General features: G+C 34.0%; 1 protein-coding gene across 1 annotated transcript in view; it reads right to left on the bottom strand.

The window, feature by feature from the left end:
* The window catches only part of Sema3e (semaphorin 3E), a 236877-nt gene that overhangs the window by 90356 nt on the left and 127277 nt on the right, over positions 1–19244 (bottom strand). The window contains exons 3-4 of the mRNA XM_078040135.1: positions 3431–3490; positions 835–954 (exon numbers count right to left, since the gene is read on the bottom strand). Of these exons, the coding sequence (XP_077896261.1) occupies positions 835–954; positions 3431–3490 (180 nt within the window). The remainder of the gene's footprint in view (positions 1–834; positions 955–3430; positions 3491–19244) is intronic.

Below are 19244 nucleotides of genomic sequence, written 5' to 3'. Positions count from 1 at the left end.
TATGTCACCTAGTCAGTAGATCAATCCACTGGTATGGATTAACCATGGGGTAACTATAGCAGATAGGGTGTGGCTGGAGGAAGAATAGATCACTGAGGGTATTTTGGCCTTTGTGAGCAGATATCTCTCTCTCTCTCTCTCTCTCTCTCTCTCTCTCTCTCTCTCTCTCTCTATCCCCCTCCCCGCCCCCTTTCCTGGTTGCCATGATCTAAGCTGCTTTCTTCCACCACACACACATGCATGATGGTCTACCTCACCTTGGAGTCAGTGACTGTGGACTGAATCTCTGAAACCATGAGCCAAAAAAAAAGATTTCCTCCTTTAAATTCTTCTTTTCAAGACTTGATCATGGCAATGCAGAAGCTAATTAAAAAGTACATATATCTGTATTTATCTCTATTTATATATACACACATATATTCCAGTTTCATGGATAAGTTAATAAAAATATACATAAGAACACAGTAGAGGGCTGGGGTAGTGGCTTAGTGGTAGAGCACTCGCCTAACATGTGGAAGGCACTGGGTTCAATCCTCAGCACCACATAAAAATAAATAAAATAAAGGTGTTGTGTCCAACTACAACTAAAAAATAAATATTAAAAAATGTTAAAAATTGTTCACTAAATGAATATGACAAGAATTAATCATGTCACAGGTTTATAGCTGATATAGGTTTTAAAGGTCCAGAGATCATTTCTCTGTCTGGAGCAAACCAAGTCAGTACATTTTTACTGTTTCTATCTTTCTTGGGAAGAACTACTACAATTTTTGTTTTAAAATAAAGTATTTTAAGTATCACTTTTATTGGTGGCAGTGAATGAAACTATCTTACCTCCAAATGGTATCCAACTCTGATGAAGGCACAAAGTGGGTCAAAAGCTCCAGTACCACAGGTCAGAAGGTGTGTCCTATTATAATGATGTAAAACCCGAACATAATTTGCACATTCATTCTAAAGTGGAATCAAAATGAAATAAATTGATTAGTGTAATAGAAATGTTTAGCCATTTTTTAAATTTTTATTTTCCCTAGCCCTTTATTCCACCTCCTATTTCACCATAATTTGCCTTCAGTGGAGGGTCAAAGGAAGCAGATAAGAAAAAGATAAAGGAAGAAACCAGGGTGACACATATTTTAGCAGAGAAGTGTAAATTCCATTTTACAATGAGAACAAAGCATTTTTCATGTATTCTAGATCATGAATGATATTTTTTAAAATGCACTGCTTAGATATGTATTCAGGCATAAAAATTTGCATGGCAATATGTTCCTCTATGTAATTAAGTTATTCTCAATGCTATTATTTTTAAGTATACCATAAACAATGAATCAACACAAGATTAAAGAACAAATGATTAGAGACGGCTTCATTATTCAGAGAGAAATATATACCAGACTGTAGGGCATTTCAGAATTTTGATATCTGGGAAAATATAACTTATGCCCTCAAATCCGCATATTAATATAAAGCATTTCTAAGAGAATTTATAAGTAAATAGAAATAACATCTCACTTTTAAGGTTATCTCCTAAGATTACTATTGCTGTGAGATTATAATCCAAGTTTCAACAAGTTTTTTCTATTAAGGATAAGGCTGTAAACATTTCGTTTGGTGGGCCTTCTTACCTCTGTTGTGAATAAATGCGGCTATAGCATGAAAGCAGCCACAGGCAAAACAAAAATGCACATGTGTGTCAATGCTCTTATAAAACTCAGAAACATCAACTATAGACTGTATTTTGTCCAGAAGCTTCAGTTTTGTAACACTGGTTTTAAATGTAAGCTTCTTGAGAACAGAATCCTTATTTTACATATCATTGCATTTCCCAGTAAATCAAATACAGTATCTAGTATATAATATGTGCTTGAATACACTTTAATACATTAGTTACTAGTGGAGTTTTATGACTAAGATGTTGAGTGAAAAAAAAAATGTTTAGAATTGTTTCAAAACCAACTGGCTAATTAATTCAAATACCCTGTTGGAAAATTAGGTATTACTATTTCATTAAAAATAAATTATGAGAGGCTGAGGCAGGAGGATTAAGAGTTCAAAGCCAGTCTCAGCAAAATCGAGGCTCTAAGCAACTCAGTGAGACCCTGTCTCTAAATAAAATACAAAATAGGGCTGAGGATGTGACTCAGTGGTCAAGTGACCCTGAGTTTAACCCTCAGTACCAAAAGAAATAATTAAATACATAAATTATGAAAGAAGTAGTAAACTCTTTGAATGGAAAATATTACTTTGGTAATCATTATATGCAATCATCAGTTGTGTGTGTGTGTGTGTGTGTGTGTGTGTTTCTAGGGATTGAACCCAGGGCCTTGTGCATGCAACACAAGCACTCTACCAACTGAGCTATATCTCAATCCCACTGTGATTATCATTAAATGTAATATTTTGTAAGGACAGATTGTGATTTCAACACTTTAATGTTTCATATAACAATATTAGGATGGAAAGACAAGAAGATCTGTTTTACCATAAGAGATCCATATGACATAATATCCTTTAAAAGAATAAGGAACTGAATTAATTATCCAGGGCACAGATATATTTATTTAATTTCTCACTCTTAACAAAATTTTATTCTGTGGGTAAGCCATATTGGTGATAGAATCTAGTCTTTCAGACAAGAGGAAAATATTCTATCCTGAGATTTCTGTAAGTACTTGCTTCTCTTTTGTTGACACTGTCACCTCTTAAAGAGTGAACCAATTAGGATGCATTTTGGCTCAGCTGAGCTTAGATTGACAGGGCCTAGGAGTATGTTCAATTAGTCAGCATCTTGCTGTGGGATAAGGCTGCAAGAATGTGTTGACTCAGTCCTTGGCTATGACCCAGTTGCTACAGAGAATTAGAAATTGAAGTAATATGTGTTAGTCATTTACATGGCATTTTCTTTTCCTAGTAAGGATAAATTTACTTTCAGAGAGAAATATGCAGGCCTTCCTCCCAGATGAGTATTACATTATATCAATCACCCTCTCCTAACATCTGAGGTCCTCTTGTTGCCTTGTGTCAGGAAAGGCGTTGTAAACAGCATGTCCCTTTCCACAGGGCTGGGGTAGTGCCTCAGAGGTAGAGTGCTTGCCTAGCACATGTGAGGCACTGGGTTTGATCCTCATCACTGAATAAACATAAATAAATAAAATAAAGTCACTGTGTCTGTCTTAAAATAAAAAAATCAATAAAAAAAATAAAAGTTCAGACCTGGATGGCAGCTCAGTTTCTTTTAACTCTACATTGAATTATCTTTTATATAATTGTAAGTTTACTGTATGTATATATTTATATTTTCCTTCATGAATTACATTGCATCTGTACTTTTCAAGACCAAATAAAAGTTAAATGATTCAGTCCTTCCTTTGTGCTTGACCAGGAATATAATAGATAATTTGTGTGATTTACAATGAATAATACTTACTGCATCTTTTCCTTTCATTATGCATTCTTCTATTTTTACTGCTGTAGTAGGCCAGTGTATCTGAAAGAGAAGATAATGTACTATTATGGTATCTAAATATAAAAATAAACCACACTGAAAAACCATTTCATTTTCTTCTACAATTCAATATGTTTCTATTTTCCTCTGTTTTCTCAGAAGATAAAATAAGATTTTATCATCTTCACATAATTATTTGCACAATAAGAAACTTATCTATGAGCTTTTACTTCATCCTCCCCTCCTTCCCCTCCCCACCAACACACACATACCATAATCTTTTCAAAGCCTTAGACCTTTAAGTCTGGTCACCCTTCAATCAGCCTTTCCCTGTGTTTAACCTGTCAAAACTTCTGCTTTCCAGTCTTTCTCCTGTACCCTACTGCATTTTTACTATGTAGCACAGAAACTAATGTATAATGAACTTTCAGTAATCCTTGCTGCACAAAAGGATTGAAAGTGACTCTTTAAATACTAATTTATAATGCATCACCCGCTGATATACCACACTACATCTTTGATTCTTATTTAAAACACCATTTATCAGTTTCCAATTGGATTTTAGAAAGTTTTCATTTCAAGTTTGTTGGCTTCCTTCTTAAAGAGAGAATGTATCAAATTTGTCTTTTTCTTCTCCACCAATAGCTAGCAATCTGCTAAGATCACAGGCAGAAATCCATTAGAACTTATTCGACAGATTTCTGTGATATTTATCTTTAAAGAAATTATTTTCTTTGTTATTTTCTTTTCTCAGACCCTTTTCCCCCTTTTTTGCTTAAACTATAGAATCAATCATACTATATGCCAGACATTGTGCTAATAACTTTCTTTTTGTATTTTGCTTTATAAATTTGTGTGCAGAGGTTTGTTACAGTACTCAATTCATGGCTCAATATCATCATTGGTCTTGAAAGGCCTCTTTTTTATTTTAAGTGTTTATTTCTGTCTCTTTCCACTGTCTCCATTCTACTTACATCTCTCCTCCAGGAGACAAATGTTATATCTGCCTACTGCGTATATTTTTGTTTGTTTGCATACATTTTTATAAGTATATACTATTGCTTTTGTGCATAAGTATCTAATTTATGTAAATGGCATTGAATTTTATATCTTATCTTTACTCATCTTTTTCACTAAGAACTAGGTTTCAAAGACCACTTGATAGGTTTCTGTACCCATCTGGTCTGTTGTTTCTGATTGTTTTGTAATGACCAGGGTATGCATATCACACATTTTCTTATCTACTCTCCCAGGGATGAATGCCCAGATGGCCTCCAAATCTCTACCACATCAACATTGTTATCTATTTGCACATGCTTCCTTGGGATCTGTTTAAGAATATCATTAGTATATATAACCAGGAGAGAAATTACTGAGTTCTCGGGTAAACATGCATTGATCTGAGAATGTAGTGTCAGACTGCTCTCCAGAATGGCAGTATGTCTATACCAGCAATCAAATATCCCCCCATCCTCACTTGGCATTATCTGTCTAATATTTTGTGCTAAGCATTTTAAATACAATATCTAATATAATCATTATCAAATGTATCAAAGAGATGGTATTATCCAGGAAGCTTCATTTAAAAAAAAAAAAGCCTATTATTCCATGCAATCCAATGAAACCATGGGTGTATAGGTGGAAACCAAGGATTCTGATCCATGTGAGTAACTATAGCAACTGGTAGGTTCACAGACATCTCTCCTACCTTGAGAACTTAAGGGTTTTGTTTGTTTTTTTAGCCATGCCCCATGAAACATCAGATAAGGCATTATCCAGACATGGAAGAGGTTCATCACTTACCAACAAATACAAGTGCTGCCACATGAGTACCAAAGGGAATATGTAGTGGCAATTTATTATAATAATTGTTATATGATTAGATTTTTATCATAGTAATAAGCATTCTGTGGTTTGAATCATAGGTATAAAGTGTTCTTAGGTATTCTGATGTTCTTGTTAGTGCACTGAGTCCCAAAGAGCTTTCTGCTAATGATGTTCAGCATCAGTTGTTCTTTAGCTTTCACAGAACAGCATGTAACTTTTAAGTGAAAGCATATGCATTTTTGTATGTTGCCACACAAGAAAATTACAAAGGATAAAAACAGGGATATAAAATAAACACTATTTTAAAAAAAACTAAAAATAAAACTCCTAAAGTATATGTTCTTGATTTTATCAGTGAATCCCTCAATGGATCATATATGATTTAGGAAAAATATCATATTAATATATCAATGTCAGTTTAGGTCACAGCTTTGCCTAAACCTGAGGAGGGTAGTATGGATAGTAGAAATGAAAGCTGCAGATACTTTAGACTTTACCTGACCTACTATTTTGGGGGGAAAAATGATTGCTCTGGGGGATAGATTTTTCTCAGAGATTTCTAAGATCCATTCAACCTTGAGATTCAACTTGGTTTGGGAATTATGATTTTATTACAGATGCATAAATTATTTCAAATGGGTATTTAAGAATATGTACATGTATATATAGACTTTACATATAAAACAAAATATAAATTCATCTTAGGATCATCTGCCACTGGAAAGATTTTCATGATTAATTTACTATCAACATGAATAAATTAGAGAATACCTCATCCATAATTAAGAATAATGCATTATTTTCTTAATATACTTTGTCAACAGGGATCTTGTTTTTAAAATATTAGCATACCTTCTTATTCATTTTTTCATTATTTAAAATGATGACTTCTTTAAACTCTATTTCTAGGCCATGATATCCTATATACTTTAAAAAAAATATATTTATGTTGAGTTGTAGTTGGACACAATACCTTTATTTTTTTTATTGTTATGTGGTCCTGAGGATCAAGCCCAGGGCCTCTTACATGCTAGAAGAGCGCTCAACTGCTGAGTCAAAACCCCAGCCCAATATCCTATATAGTCTTTTTTTTTTTTTTTTTAAGATGTGGATGGACCTTTATTTTATTCATTTATTTATATGTGGTACTGAGAATTAAACCCAGTGCCTCACACATGCTAGCCAAGCGCTCTACCACTGAGTCCCAGCCCCAGCCCCATCCTATACATTCTTAAATCACAGTTTCACAAAGATTATTGCCAGGTAAACTACAGCATTTCTATACATCTTTTGACAGCTTTTAGTCCAGACTATTTGAAAAGTAGCTCAGTGAATTTTTCTGACATGTGAAAGGCCCTGGGTTCTATCCCCAGGACCACAAAAATGAAAGAACAAATGAATGAATGAGTAAATAAATTAATAATCAAACAAAATGGAAATGAGACTCTCTTTTCAGGGGAAATGGAAGATTTATTTCTTGACCAAGATAATAGATAATGTCTCTCTCTGGTGTCATAGGATGGACACATTTGCTAATAGCTCCCTTGTAAGACTCAGGTTTTTCTAAGCTTTAGGTTCCTCAAATATAACACTCATCCACCGTGTGTGCAGTATTCTGAGGCTGCTATGCATCACCCCCTGTGGGACTTAGGGGCAAGGAAACTGATGGAAACATGAAGCTCTTGCAGCCTGCTGTGCCTGGGTAATAGAGTCCTTTGTCTCTGATCCAGGAGTCTAATGTTTTCTGACAGAATCTAGGAAACTGTGACAGGCTAACTTGTCTTGAATATGAGGTAAAATTTCAGACCCTTCACAGTTTTGACACAAACAAAAGATAATATACTATGTGATGATGAAGAAAAGGCTTTTCTAAAATTGTCAGAATACGCATTGTTCGTAGCAGCAAACCTGATAATGGCAATTGCTCTAAGAATGACAAAATTATTCTTTCAGGCACATTTACGAAGTGTTCCACAGCAAAAACCTTTCCTGATATCTTTTCAACAGATATTTCTCCCTCCTTTGTTCCCCCATAGTGTTCTTATTTTCTCTAAGACTAGAATGATTTGTGTATTAATTTTAGCTCTCTTATTACACTATAAATTACAGACAGTGAGGCAGTTACTTATTTCCATATGCCTACCAAGGCCTATCTGAACAATGCTTTAAACCTAGTCTCTGCTTAGTGTCTGCTAATTGACATGTATCAATCGACACACTTGTATCACAATAAACTTTGAGAGAGAAGATTCATTGACATGAAAATGTTGTTAACAAGTGGAAAGGAAATGCTATAGGATGATGGAAATAATCTAAGCTTTCAAAGATTGGTAGGATCACTGGAGGTAGATAAAAGAATACTGACCTGATCATTATGGGTAAATGGAAGGGAGAGAGGGAAATGAGTACATGATGAACACTCGCCACAGCAAAATCCAATACATGGTAAACTTTTACTAAAATTTTATTGTTGTCTGGTTGGGGGTTTTTGGTTCTTGTTTTTTACCAGACTTTCAACAATTAGGACTACAGCCAAATGTTAACTCGAGTGACAAAATATGACAAAGAAAGACTTCGGGGGAAATGGAGAGTTATCTTTTTAAAGCCATGGTGTATACATGTTCTTCCAAGCTAGTAAGGAAAATTATTTTCTTCATTTGTTTTGGCAGTCAGGATGTCTTTTGGTTCTGCTCCAGAGTTTAGCATCTACAAAAACCCATAAAATTAAGCTATTTGTTCTGCACAAAACATTTTTAAAGGCAGTTAAACAACAGGGTGTAATGTTATTTCCAAATTATCTGTACCAAAAAAAGTACAAAAAGCAAAAGGTTAAGTACACACCATTTCATCACAATGCCCTACAATATAATTTAGTCATTCCACTGCACATTAACAGGCCATTTACTATTCTTGCATATTTCAAAGGAGAAAAATAAGATAAAATATAAATTAAATTACAAAGTAATTTTCTGACTCCCTGTTGAGTTTAATAATTATATAAGGATTACGGATTTAACAGCTTATTGTTACAGGATATTATAACAGAGATTAGGGTAACAAAAACAAATTAACAAAAAAGGAATAATTTAAATGTCAAAAATATTCCCTTCTATTTTAAGAAAATTAAATAAAGCAATCCAGTTAATGTAATCTATCTTCATAGAATATATTTAAGTGACTAAAACCCCATTATAATTTCATCTAATGTTGTCTTCCTACTTCCATTATTTTAATGAAAAATTCTTATTTATATTTTGACATTTCTTTCTACTTTTTACATCTATGTATAATACCAGCATTTATTCAATGTACATTGTAATTATACATCCTATAAATACCATTAAAAGCAAAAAAAAATTGAATATGGCACATTAAAGTAATCCTAATGGCTCATAACTGGTAGTCTTTAACCTCACATACATTATCAGTATTAGTTTATGCTTTTATACTTAATTATAATTATTGTCATTATTCAAGTAGTTTATATGTCAGAATTATAATCTTTTGGACTACAAACTAAATTTGTTACATGAAAAGCCTATTCTCTAAAGCATCTGAGCTAGTATAACATTGTAACTATACAAACATTAGTGACCTGATGCAAGCCCCTTTTTATGGCTCAAATTTTCTCAATTGCTGTCACCAATGTGAAGTGTCATTTGACATTCAGGCAAATTATATTAATGCTTATCTACCACTCAACAACATTTAACTCTAGAGTCCAAAATTTTTCAACTTTTATTCAATAAATTTCAGAGAATGAGAAATGTACACATATTTTTATAAATGGAATCATCTAACAATGAACACTACTATATCTACAAATATGCAAATTAGTAGTGTAAATAGTTTCAGAAAAACAAATCAAAATTTAGAAACAGAGAAAAATTGGTGATCAAATTTCTTAAATTGAAAGTTTAGTACTAAATATAGAAAATTCTGAGTTTCCATAAATGTATCTTAAATAAATAAACATATCCATTTTTATAGCCTCATGAAATGGAAAAAAGCAAATAAGATTTTTTAACTTTGAAATAATATTGTATCTTTCAGAGAATAATTTTGTTTGTCAGCAAGTCATATTAATTCTCATATGTGTACAGATTTCAAGAGGTGAAGACAAAACTAGACAAGTTAACCTATTAGTTGGGATGGAATATTGGAGCCTCCTGGGGTTTTAACCCTTGCCATAAGTAACCAAAGGCATATGTTTTCTTGTAGGAATGGTTAGTGGTTCTCCACTACTTTCGCCAGCAACTAACTGTTCTGCTAGCTCTTAAGCATTGGTGGAGTCTACTGCAATTATACAAAGGGAATAGAAACACAGGGAAAGAAACCCTGATTACAGAAGGCTTGGATAGCAAAACTAATGGCACACTAAGACCAATTGGGAGTCATAAATTTCACCCCAAAGCAGTAACCAGGTCCTCAATGCTGTGACACAGTGGAAAGAGCACAGGCTTCTAAGAATCTGGTTTTAATTCTAACTACTGCTTTAGGGTTTCATGGCTCTAGTCTCTTCACTGCATATATCCAACGTGCTGCTGCTAAAGTAATCACACTAGACTACAATTCTAATTATATAATGCTCACATTCAGAATCCTTCCGTGACTCCTGCATTGCCTAAAAGATTAAGTGTCAACAGCATAGCATTCAATTTTCATCAGGAGCTAGTCTCATACTTTCACCCTTACCTCTCATTGTGGATCCTGTTCCCATTCTCATGTAGCCACCCACCTATCTACTTCAGCCAAGGACATTAGCCATAGTTTCACACTGCTCTAAAACATCTGTCCTTTCTCTTTCTACTGTATTCTTAATTCCAATTTTTGCCAATTTAAATTTTATCTTCAAAGTTCAATTTTAAGACATATCACCTCCAGTAAATACTCCCCATCCCGAGCATATTAACAGTTTCCTAGTATTTTATTTGAACACATTATAATCCATTCAAATTATGTTATATCACATGTGTATCTATGGATCTTCTCTCTCATAAATATGTTAGAATAAAGACTGATTTAGTCTTTAATTTAAATATTTATTTCTCCATATGTTTCTTAAATTTAATTAAATATTCCCTAAAAGTTTATAATACTTCTATACCTTTTGTGGGAATAACAGTATATTAGATTCATCTAGTTTAAATAATAATCATTGTAAGTATTTAGACAATGCTTAGGATACACTAGGCACTAAATAATTCATTTAAACCTCTCAAAAAATAAGAAAAAGCTACTTTCTTTATCACTATTTATGGCTGAGAAATAGAAATGTGGGATAACTTGTCTTATGGCCTCATCTTCTAAGTGGTAGACTGAAGTTGGGAGTGGAAGCAATCTAGCTATATAATCTGTGTTCTTTGTTATGTTACAATTGGCTCCTTTTCAAAAGGTCTTAATAATATATATGAACTAAAATACATTGAAATTTAAAAATTAAATTAACATGTTGACTTTTTATGACAAGTTTTGAAAAACAAATGTTGATTGTTGTTCACTTGTACCTTAGTCTAGAAATAAAATTTTGATCAGAAAGAGGACGTTAAACCTTCAGAGAGTAAAGAAACAAATGTACCAATCTATACTTCTGTGTGGTAAATGCAAATCTGACAACAATATTCTTAGTTGCTATGTGGGGAGCCTTTACCATGTCTAATATCCAAGGAGTCTTTTTTTTTTTTTTGATGGGGGTGGGGTACTAGGGATTGAACTCAGGGGGCCTTAACCACTGAGCCACATCACATTCCCAGAGCTATTTTATATTTTATTTAGACATAGAGTCTCACTGAGTGACTTAGTGCCTTGCTTTTGCTGAGGCTGGTTTTGAACTCACAATCCTCCTGCCTCAGCCTCCTAAAATGCTGTGCTGGGATTTACAAGAGTGCGCTACCGCAAGGAGTCTGTTCTTAATAATAATAATCCTAGTTTTAATTTGTTAATGGAATTTCACTATTTTAAAATATTACTTTATATTATTATAATTTCCTTGTAAAACCACAAGGAAATTATTTTGATATCTTCTCTGTTTGAATTACCAAATTGAACTATTTGAATTACTAAAAATTGTAAAAATATTGGGTTGTTGCCAATACTTTGCAGTTATTTCTCTTTATTTGGCTTTCCTCAAGCATAATGCTAATGTATTTAACATAGTATGAGTTTTTAATGAATTATTTATTAACTCTCAAAAAACTTAACAACTAATTTTGAACTATATCTCAATGTAAAAAGAGAATTTAATTCTACTATGTAAATCTGCTAATCAGGAAATCAGTAATGATTTAATAAGCTGTCACTGTCTCTTTTGGTTAAATCTTGACATTATAAGAAAGCTAAATAAATTGGGGGTGGATGGTATGAGAAGAAATAAACACATTTCTTTTCTAATTATGAGACTGGAAGTTCTCTCTCAATACAGAACTGTAATCTAAAAATTGTTTAGTAAGTGAAAGGAAATTTAATGAGAACTCTTTTAACAAAAGAAAGGAAAAGGCAAGTCAAGCATGAACAAACCTGAATTCTTGTGGCTAGATCCCCATTCCAATTTAGAGACTTTAGGCTTCATCACAGTTATCTTATAGAGCTAGATCAGAAGCAGGATGACCAACAAGCAATCAAGCAAAAGCATCCACTGGGATGTTTTGTCTTTTCCTTTCCAAACCTCTACCCTTATTAATGTCCTGATGTTGCACATTATGATCAGAATGTCTTGAGATGCTTTAATGTTTTTACCCAGTTAAACGCCTCCTCTAGTTAAAAGCCAAAGCTCCCTTTCCACTAAAAGGCTTTAAGCAAAGGCAAGAAAAAAAAATCCCTTTTATAAAGTTTTTAGAATGCTACTGATGAGACTAGAGTTCTAAACTATTAAGTCTGACATTATGTGAGAATTTGAAAGACTTTTAGAGAATGATATACAAAACTACCCTATTTTGGAATTTGGGGGGTTCTCACAATAGAAAAAGCAAATAGAATTATAAAGTTAAAAGTTTTAGAGTGAGGGGTATGATTCAACACCAGGATTGGCTCTTCTATTTGTTAGTGAAGGTTAAGGGTCTTTATGAATGTGGCATGGATACAACAGTGCAGAATTTCATTGTGAAAGAGTAGCATTCTGTGGTCTGGGAAACACACTAAATTAAATAATTTATAAAACAACCACTTCCTAAAAATATAATATAGTATGTCCATTAAATGATATGTTCTCGCTTATTTTAAAATTGCATGAGAAAATTCAATCTTATCTGTTTGCATATCTGTAAGTTCTATTTCATATACATATATGACAACTATTCATTTTGTACCATATAATAGGATCAGAATTTCCCAGGGTATATAGGGATACATAATACTCCAGCATTTCACAATCTTGGATGCTTATTATACACACCTGGGTGGGATTTAGAAAGTATCACTATGTATTCCTCACTCCATTCTAGGGGAGGGGCTAAGGCACAAATATTATTTACAAGATCGTTAGGTGTCTACAAATGTGCAGTCAAGGTTGAAATTAGCAACACACTTACATTATTTCAATGCCTACATTCTTTTCATGCCTGCATCTTCAAAGATGAACACATTACCTACTCAAAAGGGGCCATCTTACAAAGTATCCAGAGAGGTAAATAGTCAATTATTTTAACTTTTTTTTTAGTTGTAAATGGACACACTATCTTTATTTTGTTTATATTTTTACGTGGTGCTGAGGATCAAACTCAGTGCCTCACATGTGCTAGGCAAGCACTCTACTACTGAGCTACACCCCAAACCCACAAATAGCCAATTTTAATACAAATATGAGACTAGAACTTAAACTGAAGGATAAGAAAGGGCCATGAGAATCTGAAAATCTTGTTAGAAGAGGAAGGAAACAGCTAGGAGGAAAAAAAAATTAAAAAAAAAAACACTCCAAAAAAACAAAAAAACCCCACAAATGTTTGGATTTTATTTCAGGGGTATTCTAGGGAAGAGGGTATGTAAGAATGAGTTTGCATGAGACATCAAATGAAAGTGGTCTTATTGGCAATGTGTTAGTGTGAACAAATGGGAAACAGACTAAAAAGGAATATATCATGAAGACCTATCTTTCCTAAAGTGAGAAATGTATATTACTTCTACTCAGAGATTTTACTCAAAGATTTTAGAATGCTTTATAAAATGGAAATTATCAAGAAGAAGTTATTAACTGGGGGCTAAAAAAGGAACTCAAGAATGTACTATCACAGGAAAACTACAGCATTATTTACACTGGCTTCTACTAAAATTTAGAATTTCTACCATATAAATGTTGAAAGCAAACTACAATAGAATTAGTGGTATCTGCAGTTTCATTATCAAGAGAAATAAAAGATATTTTGATGTGACTTTAAAGTTGTTGCAGTTATATCAAAAAATTATTAGTAATCATCATTAATTTGAAATTATGAAACTTATGAGATCTGTTGCAAGATCTTATTATTTAATAGATCAATAAAGAAGCCACATGTTATATCACAAGTTATTTCTCATTTTATGACAGCTATATTTCAATATATTCATTTTTAGCAAACTTTAAAGTGGTGATTTTTAATGTTTTTTATTTTTAACAATGCAATTTTTAATTGCTACATTACAATAATATATAATAGTGAGATTTGTTGTTACATAGTAATATCTTGGTATTTGCATTTCAACCTCTATGTTTATACATTTAAGGGTCCATAGGCTTTGTCATGACTGCCAAACGGATATTTGACACACAGAAATGTTATGAACTCCTATGCAAAATCACATTTTCGTTGAGTTTATAGAAAGAGAGGAATTATAATTAAAAAAGATAGAAAACAAACAATTCTTTAAAAAGGTCAACAGATTCAGAGCATGTGCAGAATGACTGCCTTTCATAAAAGGAGACAGAGTATCTCCAATGTAGCAAAAGAGGAGAAATAAAGACTCACAGAAACAGTAGATCCTTGATGAAAAAGTGAGAACCTACGTGCCTGATGCATTCATTTTATAAACGAAGTTAAAATTTAAGGTTATTCATCTTCCCTGAAGAGATCAACAGGGCTAATCCATCATGACATATCCCTGTTGACTACAGCACCCTAGGAATCACTGACCCTCACCCCAGGCCAACAATCAAAACTTAGACTCCCAACTCATATGGCTCTAGTCAGCCCCCAATCTGACCCCACTCTTTTGAATGGTTCAAAACTTTTGTTACAGCCCCTAGAACATCATTAGCAAAATCCCTTGTAACGTCAAGTTTTTCCCCTGTGTTCCTTTACCTTCTTCGTGTAATTAATACCAGATTGTCCACTGAGACAACTGTATCTCCACCAGGCATCTCTAAAGGTGGTGGCTTTTTTTATTCAGAATGCACAGTAAGGAAGATATTTTAACTGATTCTTATTGCCTCTTCCAAACTAATTTTCCTTCTCTTCAAACTCATTATTTAAAAAATAATAACAAAAATGAAAACCCAGCTACTTGAAGTGTATGTCATCACAGCCACACCATTATGTCACTTTCTATAGTCATCTACCATCATACTTCATCTTTCTCTCTCTATTATTTAATTGATGATTAAAAAAACAACTTAGATCCTCTTCACAACAATTATTCATCAACCATCACTTGGGCAATCAGTCTTACCCTTTGCTGGTTCAATGATCTGGTTCTTACATTAACTTTTACTTTGATACTATGATGTAAATTCTCTACCTCTGCAGCCCAATGTGGTAACATGAGCCACACAACTAGTTACCTAATCTTGAAATATGGTTAGTGGGCATTTTATCTGAGCATCACTTCCTTAAAATATCTTTTTCTCACCACCCTACTCTCCCTGTCAACCTCTTTCCTCTTTTATCTATTTAAGCTGCTTTATTTCTGTTCATAACACTTATCACATTTGGTATTATAGAATGTGATTATTTTTTCCACTGTATTTTCTAATTTTCATACTCTGTGTTCTGTAATAATAATAGTTATTAAACTTATAATACAATAAAAATAACTAAAAATGAAATTACAACTTGTTAAAATAATAAATTATTGGTGCAGAGACAAGAAAATCAAGGGAAGGGTATTGAGAAATAATGTAGATTGGGGAGACCACTGGGTGAAACGTGGGTGTATGTGGATCACTGACAATTTACACATTGCTGAAGGGAGTCACACTTCATGTAAACACAATGGAAAGCTATTTGGCATCATTTTGCACAAGTGACATTCACAAGTACTATCACTAGCAATTCTACTGTATACATACCCTGAGAGCTTTCATGTATCTGTGCCTCTAGAGATGTTTACCAGAATAATCATCAAAACACTGACAAAGCCAAATACTATAAACCAACCAACTGTCCTCAGATACTGAATGGATAGATAAATTGTGATATGTTCATATGAAGGAAAATGTTACACAGAGGTCAAAGTGAACAATAAGAACATATACATGGTGCTCACTGGGTGCCAAACACTGTACTTGGTCCTTGTCAAAAAATAACTTTTTTTAATCCTTAGAGAAGACTAATATTTTCCCTCTTACAAAATGCAGAAACAGAGGCACAGAGATTAAGGAATTTTCCATGTATTGTATATGCAAAGCCAGGATTTGAATTTCAAAGTTGGAGTTATGCTCCTAATTTACTATTCTCCCTCTATCAGTAAATAAGCTAGAAGCAGAAGTAGCATGATGGAACTGAAAAAAAAAATGAAACTAAATGAAAGAACAGAAAAATCAGAAGTAACCCCAGGAGACTGCAACATACTATTGGATATCAGTTTCACATGTCTGGGGAAAGTGGGATGCTGGGGATGTACATGCCTTTGGAGATTGTATCCTGTCCTCCTGGCTCCAACCTTCTCTCTCTTCTTCCTAGCCACTATGAGCTAAGGAGCTTTCTTCTGTCTCCACCCTTCCACCATGGTGTTCTGCCTCACCTAGGATGCAGAGATGGTGTAGCCCACCATGGGCTTAATCTCTGAAGCCATGAGCCCCAAATAAACTTTATCTCCTCTAAGTCATTATTGCCAGATATTTTGGTCACAGCATGAAAAGCTAAATAACATTCACGGAAAAGATGAACATAAACCCCAAAGCAACAACTGCTTCCATGCATCAAAGGAATATAGGGAGAAATATGCAGAAGACAAAGGTAGCCATCCCTGTAGTGGGATTGATGATATTCTCATTTCTGAGTTGACTGGTGGTTTTGTAGATGTTTGTTTTATTATTATAAATTTTCATGTATTTATGCTATTTATATCTTTTATGGATAAAATTTAAATACATTTTAAAAGATACAAAAACTAATAAATAAATAGAAAGTCAGATAGTGATGAAAATTGACTTTGGTCATATTTTCAAGAAGACTGATTTAAAGAGGAGGGATTTGTATCACTAGGTAGAGTTTCTGTGTGTGTTTGTGTGTGTGTGTGTGTGTGTGTGTGTGTGTGTGTGTCTTTATGAAAGGGTCTGCATCCAGATTATGGGAAAGTGGACTAGATGTAATAGTTTGAGTCATGATGATATTGCCTCCCAGGGGATATCTGGCAATGTCTGAATACACTTTGTATGTGTGGAGGGGAGAGGGCTATGGGGAGGACTGTCACACAACTGGCACAAGTGACAATCATTGAGTAAAGATCAAGGATGCAGCTAAAGGTCCCAAAGTGCATAAGACACTACCCTCTCCAACTAGGAATTATTCAAAGTGTCAATATATATTATCCCAAAGCAGAAACAGAGGCACAGAGATTAAGAAACCAGTGATAGAAAAAGCAAAGCAGGATGGATTAAAAGTATAATAGACAATCGAACGAGAGTCAAGTCCAGACAAGACAGGAGAGCTTTGCCCAAAGGAAACACATAACATCTCCAGAGCCTGTAGACCACCTAGGGACCAACCCTTTCTTAAGCCCACTCCTTTAAACAGTGTCTATGGAGTAGACCTCATTTTGACTTTGGTGTAAGTGAAAAGAAATACAAATGGTCTATTCAGTTTATTGTTAATCATTCTGGAGAAACAGACACAATAAGAAAAAAGTGCACAATAAGAAATATGGGTGAGGTAAAGCTACATCTATGTTAACAAAGTATAAGCCACAGGGCCCCTCCTAGGGACTTGCCCTTACTGTGAACCTGAGAGGGGCCTTAGTAATGATGATTTTGTAACTTTGAATTAACTGTATTACTTGAAAAGCCCCACATCAAAATGTATGAATTTTGGGCCCCATGGAACAAGGATTTACCCCAAATGCAAGAAAGTTATTCAATTTAATAGTTTTTATAGCTACTCTCCATAACACTCTTGCTAGATGCACCCTGAAGCTGAATGGTCACATATTACTCTATTTAGTTCCCTAAGAGGCAGTTCATAAATCCACATCACTCTCCCGGTCTCCCCCTCTTACATAGTTTTTACAGGTCATTTCCTCCATAACAACCTATCTTCTGGCATTAAAGGCCTGAGGGTACAATTAGGCCAAGACAATAAATGAGAATAAGTAGGTGATTCAATTCCCCCTACTCTGAAGGGGAATAACTTTAGAGTGGAAAGCTGCTATCTTTTGGTCTCAAGGTGCACATAGGAAACAATAGCCCAGAAAAATTGTTATAAGTTTTGTGTACATGAAGTCACCTAAGATACTCATTATAAATGTGGATTCTAAGGATTCTCTTCCTAAGTATCCCATGATTCTGGTCCAAATATGATAAAGAGCCATTTGCTCGACACAAGTATTCTTAATGTTCTAGGATGCCATATCCCTTGGGAGAGCTTTTAATAGTTATATTTTAACAATTTTAATAAAGGGATCAATCTATGGCTGACTTACTTATGATTCCCAGTTTTAGAGATTCCTTTGCATAAAATCAGCATATGTAGATGATATCACTGAGAGCGGAAAAAAAAATAGTAAAGATTGAAGTGGGAAAAAGACCATCCAAGGAGTGAGAGAATAACCTATTGAAATTAGAATGAGGTCATGTGTGCACGCGCCCACACATGTGCGCGCACATGAATGTGCAGAGAGCAAGAGAAAAAGCAATATACACATGTTTGAAATCAAAAGAGAACCATAGAAGAAATAAAATTGAAGTGTTAGAAAGAAGGACTTAGGGTAAAATACAATAATTGTTTCTACTCTATTCTGCAACTACTAAAATGAGAGTAAAAGAATTAAAATGGCATAATCCAAAAGGACAAATAAGACTGCAATACACACGCCAAAGAAATATCAGCAACATTTTAGAAATGCTAAAACATATGGACAAGTGCTGACTGGCTTCACACACTAGCAAAAACAGAAATCTAAATGCCTGCAAGGTGAGGGGTGCCAATAAGCATGATGATTCCTGAAAAAGAACTTTTCAGAAATCAGAGGTCTACAGAGTGAAAAGGGGATTGGTGTTGATATCAGTGAAAACATTTCAAAGTATGAATACTGAGCAGTAAGCCCAAACCATGGGGGGAGTCTAACTTCACGGAGTAGCAGAAAGAGTCCAGAGCAGATTGGGAGAAAAAAAAATGTCAGAGAAATAATGGGCATTTTCCAGAACTGAGGCCATGGGGTCTCTCCTAGATAGGTTCATTGGGTTCCAGCACAATGGATGAGAAAAGACTACTGGTAGAAGAAATATGGGACAGCTTAAAAGACTGATGATAGAAAAATATGGGAGAGCTTTAAAATCGATATTAAAAGGGGGATTCTAAATGCCTGGGCTCAGGAGTAGGGTGGCAGGAAACAGCTTATCTACAAAACTTTGAAATCAGAATTGCATCATAATTCTCAGCAGTTATTTTTAAGCTTGAAAACAATGGAGCAATAATTCTCAAAATTCTGTAGGACAAACTCTAGTAAAATAACAGGGTAAGACTCATTTTTTAATAAAGTGTAAAAATTTCAGTAGAGAAGCTGTTGAAAAAATAGTAAAACTCATAAATATTTAAGCCGATTTTAAAAAGTAATAATGTTTAAT

This window comes from Ictidomys tridecemlineatus, chromosome 2 (assembly GCF_052094955.1).
Source record: "Ictidomys tridecemlineatus isolate mIctTri1 chromosome 2, mIctTri1.hap1, whole genome shotgun sequence".
In the NCBI taxonomy this organism is placed as follows: domain Eukaryota; kingdom Metazoa; phylum Chordata; class Mammalia; order Rodentia; family Sciuridae; genus Ictidomys; species Ictidomys tridecemlineatus.
Note: the sequence above shows the minus strand (reverse complement) of the source record. Positions and strands in the feature narration are given on the sequence as shown.